Genomic DNA, 11,139 nt, shown 5'->3' with positions numbered 1-11,139 from the left:
AACCTGCATGAGAAGTGAGTTAAGGTGGCATGATAAACGCGTTTTTACGTGCCAATAGTCATGGTTATAATAAATCTAAACTTTGGAGTAGATCGAGTGGGAACAAGAGAAGTTATGGTAGTCGATTTAACTAGAGCAGCAAAGATGTGGAAAGACGACTTGTAGATATATATAATTTCGCTCGACTTTCTGTAGCAACCGTTGGTCACCAAAACTAGACATTTACCTATAAAAAATCACGAAAAATAATGACGCAGAATACATAGAGCTTACCGAGCCCTACAATATAGGGTATATACTTCAGAACATGGATTGCATGGGAAATATTTTCTACTTATGCTTGACCGAGGCTGTGATCGCACTTGAAATACAAGTTGGCTAGTGGAAACGTGTATTTCTGTAATACAAAAACCGGGGAAACGGAAGATCCATTAATGCGCGCAAAATGCATGATATGAATAATATGAATGCGAATATGAATAATGCGCTTATTCGCGCGAATACGATATTCATTTATTCATATTCGCGGGGTGCGAATATGAATATGCCCTATATTCGCATTCATTTATTCCTTTCGGAGCCCTACCTGAGATAGCATGAGCTCGAAGCCGGAGGGGTCTCGCTGGGTGGAGGTGTCTTGGGTGCTTGCTTGGGTGCTTTCGCCGCCGCTGATGAAGTTCCTAGCGCCTCGGGGGCGCCCTCGCCGGCGCACTTGGAGAGGATCCTGGAGTAGGAGTAGCGGGTTAATAGGAGGTGCAAATACACTGTACAAATGCCAGTGTTGATGAAATAACTCAGGCTCAAAGCTCTTCCCCTCTTCTTCGTACTGTATGATGAGATGAATGCATGGGAACCCTGCTGTATTCTTCGAATTACAGCGGCAAAGTGGAGGAATCGGCGGCTTCTCATCGCTTGCTGGCCGATAGCGGTTGTAGACGTCTATTGTATGCTCTATCACCTTGGCCGAAATTCGTCCAACAACTAGCCTGAATAGCTGCTTCCAGCGAGTATCGGTAGACCTCCTGATCTTATTATTCTCGATCGTATCGGTGACCTTCTTGAATTGAAGCTTTACAGCATTCTCAAAGGTGTGGAGAACAACCAGTAGATCATTAGTCGAGACTTGAAGGTCCTGCTTAAGCAGCCAGTGAGCTCCCTCGGCCCGAGATGTCGAAATCTCGTTAAGATGAAGGTATTCGGAGGTGTATTCATGAAGGAAATACTCGGGGCAGTCCTCTAGCCATTCACTCTGTAGATACTCGAGTAGAGGCTCAAAAATCGGCTCTTTGTAGCATTCTTGAAGCTGTTTCCATCTCTCCTGTCTCTCTTCCGTAGTGACAGCGTAGACGACACGAAACCACCGCTTTAGCATCATCTTCTACGCTTTATCGACCATTTCTCGAAGCTCTCGGTCTCTCTCTACCTTCGTCCGACGCTGCGAGGAAGCTAAGGAAGCTAAGGAAGCATTTGCTAACGCTTTAGTCTCTTGCTGAGCTTTTGCGAGCTGCTTAGCGAGTAGCGGACGCGCTTTCTTCAAGATATTCATGTTGATATGCTATAGACAGATCATATGCTTTGTCGAAGGGAAGACCACCTTAATAGCATTCATTAGCGCTTCTTCCTTATCAGTAAGGATCGTCCGGGGTGGCTCAAGGGCAAGAGATTCGAATGCTTTAGCAAGACAGCTGAGTATCACTTCATAGCTATCCTGCTTCTCATCCTTTATGAAGGCGAAGCCGGCGTAAAAGCTTGATCCAGTAGCAGCAAAGCCAATGATGTCGAGTAAGGGAAGGCCGTATCTATTAGTTTTGTATGTAGAATCCATTGAAATAACCCATGAATTAGTCCTAAGCATCGCAATACTCGATTTATGCATACAAAATAAGGCAGTGACGTGATTCTCATCATCTACCTTATGCTTGAAGACCTATTCGCCATCGCGCGGAAGCTCTATCAAGAGAGCTTGAAGCGGCGTACGGCCAGCAAGGAATTCAACATAAAGCTTCCTCCGAAGGTTATAGACGTCTCGGGCTGTAAGACATGACTCCTCATCCTCCTTTCGAATGCTAGTGAGGATATGACGCGTAGAAAGGCCCTGTTGGAGCTGCTTTTCAATCACCGGCGCCTTTGTAGATAGCTCCTGCTTCCGTTGAGCGACATGGGTAGATAGAGGCGAAGGCTTATGGTTATGCTCTTGCTTATCGACCGTAAGCTTCTAACGACCGTCCTCTTGAAGCCGAAGCCGGAGCAAAAATGGGCAGTCAATAGCTATAGAGGTAGTCTGCCGCTTTCGCTCAGAGCCATTATCTGGCCGCGCTCGTAGAGTACGACCCCGGTCACAGCATAGCTTCACTATCTTTTTGACGCCTTTCTTAGCTATTGAGCGTAGTATTGAGACTGCATAGCCATGCTCGCGGGCGAAGGCATTGATCGCGGCGATTCCTTGCTCTGGTGTATCGTATTGCTCGAGAGGAGGTAGCGGGAGGATATGGAGGTTTGGTATCGCGTCATAGAGGCTTGGCACGGTGTTTTGGAGGCTTGGCATCGCGTTATGGAGGCTTGGCATCGACGGCGGGGACTCGGGAATAGCTTCAGGCTCAGAATCGGACGGCGAATTAGGCTGTGAGGAAGCCATTGTAAAAAGCAATGAAATGCGAGAGAAATAGGTGGCAAAATGGGAGGTTTGAAGGTGTAAACAACAATTATTTTGGATTTCTTATTGGGTACTACAATGGTACGAGAGTGACTTATTATTACTAGCAATTTACATAGTAATTAGAGGTACCTAAGGTGTGAAATACATGCAGGGTAGTGGTAGCAATAAAATAAAAGTTCGAGGATGAAAGCGGTGAGAAAAGCGGTCAATATTGGCCTGAGAATACAGGCAGGGGGTGGTGTTAGCATCCAAAGGGTGGTGTCTGTATCAATCCCCTATATGTATGCATGTGTTCCCGGCCCCCGTGACTATTTCAGTGACCGTGATATTCAACACAGACGGTCAACAACAGACGGTCAACAACAGACGGTCAACAACAGATGGTCAACAATAGACGGTCAACAATAGACGGTCAACAACAAACGGTTAAGAAGAAGTTTAAGGAGCGATGAGCACCGGGTTGGGCAATCTCCAGACGGTCCTTTTCGCCACATTTTTAAACATTCGCAAGCTCGTATGAATATTATTGGTGGATATGAAATATTAGAAAAATGACATATGAATAAAGCTCGCCCCCACATTTAAGTAAAGAAAGGGACGGACGTTCCGGAACCCTCAAATTAAAGAGACCCCAAAGATTTTGAACAGGTACGCAAATAAGCATGCCTCTGCAAAGAGCTCGGGTAAAAGAAGATGTAAGCTTGTAATAGAATAATAAGATAGAGACGGTCGTGTGGTGGAATCAGGAAAGTAAACAACTGAACGGTCTAACTCCACCCTGGTGAGATTGGGGCGAAAATCAACCTATGCCAGAAACGCCAACCACCTTGCCCCAGCGTAGTCCCCCGCCAATTTCCAATGGACGAGCAAATTAAAGCCTCCGCAGAAAGATTTGCCTGGTTTATCAAATGGATGCTGTGCTAAACTTACTGGATAGATGGTCTTTGTTGAGGTTCGCAGTCCGAAGAACATAAAAGCCAAAGCCCTCCCGTACAGGAACATGGATATAAAAGGGTGATCCTGTCTTCCAGCGTGACAGCCTGTACGGCTCGTCGCTGCTACCTGGCACACTCCACCGGTGATCCTGTCTTCCAGCGTGACAGCCTGTACGGTTCGTCGCTGCTACCTGACACAATCAACAGGTGATCCTGTCTTCCAGCGTGACAGCCTGTACGGTTCGTCGCTGCTACCTGGCACACTCCACCGGTGATCCTGTCTTCCAGCGTGACAGCCTGTATGGCTCGTCGCTGCTACCTGGCACAATCACCTGGTGGCTTACACCTACCTCCAGCAATTGGACAGACACCTCTTCGTGGTGCTGGGGATCATTACTCAAACGAGAAATCGTTTCAGGAAGCTAAGATCTGTCCTTGAAAGGCATTTGCCTCCGCTTCCTAGCTTCGCATGTATTCTTCATTTTCGTTGATTTGCTTCTGTTCAGTTGGCGGCTCTCGTGCCGTAAGATGATTTTAGCGCAGCTACTCTCGGCGAACATTTGACCATGTTGTAGTTCAGAGGAATAATTAATTATTTTATTGAGAGGGAAACATGAGGCTATATATACACCACAAAATCTAAGTGGTTTTACAATTAACTTGGTTCTTTGTATAGACACCTCGGGATCGGTTCCGGTGGTGCGGCTTAGTGCCTGATCTGCACCAGCCTCATATCACAACAGACCCATTCAGCTCCCTAAATAATCAACCATAGACAATATCCTTGCTGCTTGCTTTGGTTCCTCCGTTATGGGGCCTAGCTCCTCCGTATCATATATACACTGTCCATCTTGCCAGACGTAGACAAAACCGAGAAGCGTGAACTCGATAATATCCTACACTGTGCAAGCCCGACATGATTTCGAGAGACCTATAAAGGAGATTCGGAATTTTTCTTTCTTGACTTTATGCGAGCGATTGGCTTCATTTCTAGTAGATCCCGTAATTCTCTACCGGTTACTGAAGAGAAGTATGGTAAAATCTGTTCGATTGGTGTGGAAAGTTTACGAAGTGTTTTCTACTTCAATGGGGTCCGACGATACAATTGCCCGCGCAGTAAATAGGCTCTTGGATCCACCTTAAGACGCGTCATGATATAATTTTATCACAGCAAAGAACTAGTGGAAGCTCTCCAGGGCACTGGCGGTAGTTGCCGCTATAAGCTACGTAGTTCCAAGGAACACCCCTGGTCACACAAAAGTAAACAGTTCCTACAACGCTTTCAGTAGCGGAGCATTCGGAGAAATAATGAAAATTTGGGTTAAATCTAATTTCAAATAAACGCGTACTAGAATAGACTACGTTTCAAAATTCAATCTCGCATGCACCCACGGAATAATCAACTGTCTCGCCGTCAGAGCACCTACATTTGCCGCCTTTGCCGGCTGCGTAATACTCCGATTCCCTGATAATGTTGTAGTTAATATATCTGGACTTGTCTTGTCAAAACAAAGAATCTTACTTGATCAAGCAAATACGACCAGTTACTGTTTGCATAGCTTCCACTGTACCACGGGTCTGGCTATAGCTGCTGAACGATTCTAAGTGCCCAATTAAACCCGTTGCAAGTGTATACACAGTACTTGACTTGCCACCAGGGCCAAGGGTTGTTTCGCCAACGATTGTTGAAGTCATCAACTCGGTCAAGTCCAATGTACCGGAGGTGGTGCTCGGACTGCTAGCAATTTCTGGGCTCATTGCGATAGGAAAGTCGTACACAGCGTATGGACAGCTCTCAGAGTGCGATTGATCCGATTGTAATCTCTTCGCCAAAGGGCCTCCAGGTATAGATTTATACGCGGGCGGTTCGTTAGCAGTTGAGAGGATTATGTCGTTGCATTTGAGGCCTGAACTGTCTAAACCTGGTATTATTAGAGATGATACTTCTTGTTGCATGGAACGCATACTCACATTTTACTAGGACTGACTTAAGCTCGCCTTGGCAGTCATTGGACAGTAAGGATGAGTGCACTTTATTGTCCTGGGTGTATTGGACTGAGCTGCTGGTGTTGGCGTTCCGATTCCAGATATCGAGCAGATCGCAAGTTTTTTCAGCGAACTCATTGATGTGGAATTTCGCACTTGCTATAGTAGCGCATGCCATAAGTAAAAGGCGACCATACATGTCCAAAGTGTTATTGTTGAACATTGGAATGGTATTGGGTCTTCCCTTTCAACGTCAAACGTCAAATGCTGGAGGTATTCAAGTCTTCTTATAAGTTAACCTAATTGCCACTATTTCTCTTACGGCCTAGCTACCATCAGAAGTCCCGGTGTTTGCACACAAGACCCCAAAATCCGCTAATCCGGTCAAGACCAAAAAATGAATAAGAGAGATGCGGGGACTGTGGCCCTCGTGTTACAAGGCTATTTTGTTGAGTGCTGGGCTGTTGTTTCTCTTTATCTTCCTTTGTAGATGGTGCTGCCTTTTATGAGGTGACCACCGCGACGGCTCTAGACCATCAAAATAAGCCCTAGAATGTAACCTGGATACCCTCAGAAACATACCATGGAAATTTAGGTCGACCAACCTCCGTTTCTTTACACCTCTGCTATCAGATTTCAATCTAGGAGACCTTATCCTAGCATGGTACCAGAAATAACCTTACAGACACCAAAGTCTTATAAAATCTACCAGAGATCCCCGTGTAAGCGTGTTCGCAAGCTTCTCCGTCATTATGAACCTTTCACATAACCTTCTCATATTCTGCGTGATTCTATTGAAAGCTGTTAGTGACACTTTAATGGAGACGAATGTATTTATTAAATGATTTGCCATAGGTCGGGAGTCCAACACTTCAGCCGAACAGCACCCAAAACGGCGTGCTTGCAAGAGAGGTATCAGTGTAGAACATTAGGCTATGATTGTGACACTAAAAGGAAAGAACAGATTTTAGAATCCCCAAGCTTCCCAGCACCGGCCCTTCCAAAAGGGTTTGCCTCCAAAAAACGAGACGTATCTTATTCAGTCAACTCCCCCTTATGGATGATTTGCTTACTCCGTTCAGTCTCTACTAGAATGTGACTTTACGCATGGAATCGCATACGTAGGTCCCACTGCAGAAAACATTCAGCATCTTCGAGATGAAGGGGAAAAAATGTGTGTTGCAGATTCAAACAGTTGCTCTCGGGTTTCTTACCTGAATCAGTCTGGTCTTTTCTTTTGCAATTACGTACGATAATCAATATTCCTTTTTACGCATATCAGCTGACGTCAGCCTTCAGAACACCGAACAAGTTGCCGTTAAGTGCGACGACCTTGTTCCGGCGGCGAAAAATCTGTTCGAATACTGCCAGATCGCGAATTATTACACCTTTGGTATTGTAAACAATTAGGGGTCGGCACGAATACATATTCGTAACATTTTGAGATATTCGCATTCGCATTCGTAGATCACAGACCTCTACGAATATTCGTATTCGCAAGGCCAATATTCGTACGAATATTCGTACAAATATTGCCCCGTCACCAAAACCAACTCCCACCCAATAGGAAAAAGTATATCACGTGCAGTTTGTTTATCCAAGTGACAAGTCGCGTCCGAATCTGACAAGTTTATTTCAAGGACGTGTTTCGATGACGGAAATAGAGCTCAGAATGTCTGGTGCTGAATTGCAAGCTTCAAACAATGATGGCTCCGGCAGCTCATCTGTCGAATTGCCACCACGCCCCCAACGGTCTCAGAGAATAGACTACCACTTCTTAAATGGTGGAAGTGACGAAGACGATATTGAAGATCATATCAGAAAGAAACCCCGACTGGATTCGCCACCTGGTCGCTTAGAATCGATTGGTCCTGAAGACTCCGCCAGCCAGCTGCATCTCAATCTACCTACTCCTTCGGAATCTGTTCCACCAGGGGGCTCTAGATGCTTTACAGAGGCCATACGGCCATACAAATCGCACAGAAAAGCCCGCATTAAGCCACTGAATCAATGGCTTTGGAATCAATTTCGAGTTAGTCCTCTTCCGGGCAAGCAATGGCGGCCCAGGCGAAGCCGACAGCTGCTTGAGGATCGAGAGATTCAATGCATTCATTGTGGCTGGAAAACCACAGATTCGGCAAGGGCAACATCTACGACCAACATGAAGACGCACCTAGCCAAACACAACATTTTCGAAAAGTCCGGTCCAGAGGACCTGGGCGAGGGTTCCAGCGAGACGAAACAGCTCTCAATTGCTTCAATATTCCAGTCCCGAGCCGAGCATGATACTAGAGCCCTGTTGGAACAGAACATACTTCGATGGGTTGTGACAGATGATGTGGCATTTACGGCAATTGAGTCCCCTGCGTTCCAACAGATATTCAAGGACTTGCCGGACGCTCCTCTTCCTTTCTCTTCTCGAACAGTTGCCCGCCGCATTGACGCAGATTTTGATCGCTGTCGGATCCAGTTGATCGATGAACTAGCACGGACATGCTCCACAATTGCGCTTTCCTTGGATGTCTGGACAAGCAAGAACCATAAAGCCATTCTGGGAGTTATCGGTCACTGGGTGTCCACCGACTTCAAATATCAAGAACGAGTCCTGGAGTTCAGCGAACTTGCTGGATCCCACAGTGGAGAAAATATGGCGGAGACTCTGCAGAAGATGCTTGTCGAGCTTCGGATTGAGGAGAAGCTGCTCACAATCACAGCTGATAATGCGTCGAATAATGAAACGCTGGTGTCTGAGCTGTATTTTCACCTGTTGGAAAAGTACAACTCGGAGGATTCCAAATTGCCCGATAAAGGACGTCTCCGATTTCAAGGTATTGACAGCTACATCCGGTGTCTTGCACATGTCCTCAATCTCATTGTCCGCGACATCCTCTCGAGGATGAAATCTGGAGATCACAAGTCTGCCATTGAAGCCTGTGATCTCTTACAGGGAAATAAGAAAATCGGACGGCAGTCTGCGTTGGCCCGGATTCGGATCATGACTCTCTGGATATTGAGGACACCTCAACGACGACAGCAGTGGAAAGTGACTTGCCAAGCAAATGGCTTGAACGACAAGTTCATCGAGTATGACGTGGAAACCCGCTGGAACTCCACATACCGTATGGTCCAGGGAGCCTTGCAAGCCAAAGCACAGATCCGGATGTGGATAGAGCATCAGAACCAGTTTCCGCCATTTTCAGCTGACGACTGGTTGCAGCTGCAACAGCTCGAAATGATCCTCTCCAAGTTCGATGAGTTCACTCAACTGGTTTCCCGGCGGAAATCCCAGATCAGCTTAGCCATTCCCATCTATTACGAACTGAATGACATGCTCGAAGATGCAGCTTCTGCACAAGGCGACTTTTCGGGGCTTAGCTCTGACATTACCTCCGCCATCTCCGCGGGGATGAAGAAATACAAGAAATATTATGAACTGATGGACGCCCAAGATGCTTATTATATAGCTCTTGTCCTTGACCCACGCTTCAAAACCCTCTTATTGGATAAGGAGCTTGGGCAGGTGACGGCGCCAAAGGTTATTCGATCCATCAAGGATACCTTGCATGAGCAATACCCATCGAAATCATCACTGGAGCAATCAACGTCACAGATTAATCAGGACAACAAGCGGCAAAGTCTGGAGGCTCGTGTTCTGCAGAAGCTGCAACCACAAGTGATCCAGCGTTCAGATATTGACCGCTACTTTGAGGAAGGTGTGGTGACTGTTGATGAATCTGTAACAAAGGATGAAGATTGGTTATTTGGCTGGTGGAGGACGCACAAGGATGAGTATCCGCGGATGGCAGCTGCAGCCAGGGATTACCTTGCCATTCCGGCGGCTGAAGTCGCAGTAGAGAGGTTGTTTAGCCGTGGTAGGGATCTGTTAGGGGTACGTCGACATTCTCTAAAAGGTGAGACAATGCGGAAAGTGATGCTGTTGAGAGATATATATAGTTCAGAGAACACCCAGTGAAAAATCCTAGAGCGTCTTGCTGGTATTCCCAACCAGCCGCTGCTTTGCTTCGAAGGATATAGTAGTATAAAGCCTCTGTGGATCATTGTTCGCAAGGCACGGAACATCAAGTGAAGTCTTGTCACTTGGGCTGTGACTGCTCACTAGTTATTCTTTTGCCACGTGACCGAACTTGCGAATATTCGCGGCGAATAGAAAATTTATTCGCATTCGCATTCGTCGTGCAAAATGTCTGCGAATACGAATGCGAATTGCGAATATTCGTAACGAATACGAATATATTCGTTATTCGTGCCGACCCCTATAAACAATGCAACAAAGGATACCAATTACTACATCAGACTTGGTGGGCAGACGATCTAGAAGGAATTGATATCTGTACGACTTAGAAGGAACAAACGAATGTTCGGGTGGATCTAGACTAAGACTAGTTCGTTCTCTTCGAGAAGATACAAACAATGAAAACAGTGCAAGTAAAGTGGGGACACGCAACCATATGCTTGGCACTGGTTTTCATCTTACTGGAAGGATCATCACATAAGAAGGACAAAAGTATGTCGACTTTGCTTGATGGCATTCTTATTTATAGCTAGATGTCGTAAAAATCTGAAGCTCTAACCTGTAAGAACGAATCCCCAATTCTGCTCTCTTTTAGCGAATCACCCGATTTATTATGATGATGATGATGATGATGATGATGATGATGTATTCATTTGCCCGATGTAGCTCGCTCTATATATATGCTGTTATGCGGGGGTGCTGTCAGGCCTCCCGACAGCTGGAAAAAGTGGTCGCCAGCCCACTGGGCGACCGTTGGAAACTCGTACGAATTTCTGGTCAATCGCCCTCGAATGGAAAGATGTAAATTGAACAAAAGAAATGCACGGATGCAAACATAAACAAAAAGCCAAAATGAACGTCATTTACCCCTGATCGCGGGTGGGAGGCCCTGCCCACTTCACCACACCATTCCGACGTCCACTTCTCCCCAACCGTCCAGTCTTGTCGGTTGCCGCTTGCGCGCTCGCTTAGATCAAGGGAATGCAGAGGACCTGGCACTGCACTCCTCACGGGCGCCATCCTTCTTCTTCCGTCACACTGTCTAAGGGGTCATTATCTCCGCTCCTATGGCATCCCCCTGGTCCTCGCCTAGAGCCGTGGGATCGACTGTCTGAAATTGGCCTAGAAGGCCGGTCTTGACCATGAATTCGGCCACAACTGTGCGGGCCTCCGGTCGTGTGAGGAGTTCGTCCCGGTGGAGAGCGACTCCCTGGTATGAGAGAGCGCTTCTCATCCAGTCTCGCTCGTCCTGGTGCAAGGGGCATTCCAGCAGGACGTGTGTCACTGTTTGGCTACCAAGATCGCAATCACACCGCGCTGTTTCGCGTCGGTTGATACAATTCAGGTAAGCCCCTAGGCCTATTCGCCCAGTTCTAAGCTGCATCAGAATCGATGTCGTCGCTTTGCGCAAGCCCATCCAGTATTCTAGCGTCTTTGTTGGTGCTTCAATCAAGCGTTTCGTCTGATGACTGGTCGTTTCCTTGGCCCACGTTCTGTCCCACTCCAGCTTCGCTTCATCTGCGAATTCG

At 46.7% G+C, this 11,139-nt stretch overlaps 1 protein-coding gene across 1 annotated transcript; it reads right to left on the bottom strand.

The window, feature by feature from the left end:
• Positions 1 to 5,109: 5,109 nt before the first annotated feature.
• N7446_012300 (uncharacterized protein) lies at positions 5,110 to 5,776 on the bottom strand (the record flags this gene model as incomplete). The annotated part of the gene is made up of 2 exons (XM_058521042.1): positions 5,110 to 5,513; positions 5,563 to 5,776. 2 exons carry the CDS (start codon positions 5,774 to 5,776, stop codon positions 5,110 to 5,112), a joined length of 618 nt encoding a protein of 205 aa, XP_058366408.1.
• Positions 5,777 to 11,139: the final 5,363 nt, after the last annotated feature.

This window comes from Penicillium canescens (assembly GCF_028828765.1).
Source record: "Penicillium canescens strain IBT 15451 chromosome Unknown utg000010l_segment0_segment0, whole genome shotgun sequence".
In the NCBI taxonomy this organism is placed as follows: Eukaryota; Fungi; Ascomycota; class Eurotiomycetes; order Eurotiales; family Aspergillaceae; genus Penicillium; species Penicillium canescens.
The sequence above is the reverse complement of the archived record's forward strand: the minus strand, read 5'-3'. Positions and strand labels throughout refer to the sequence as shown.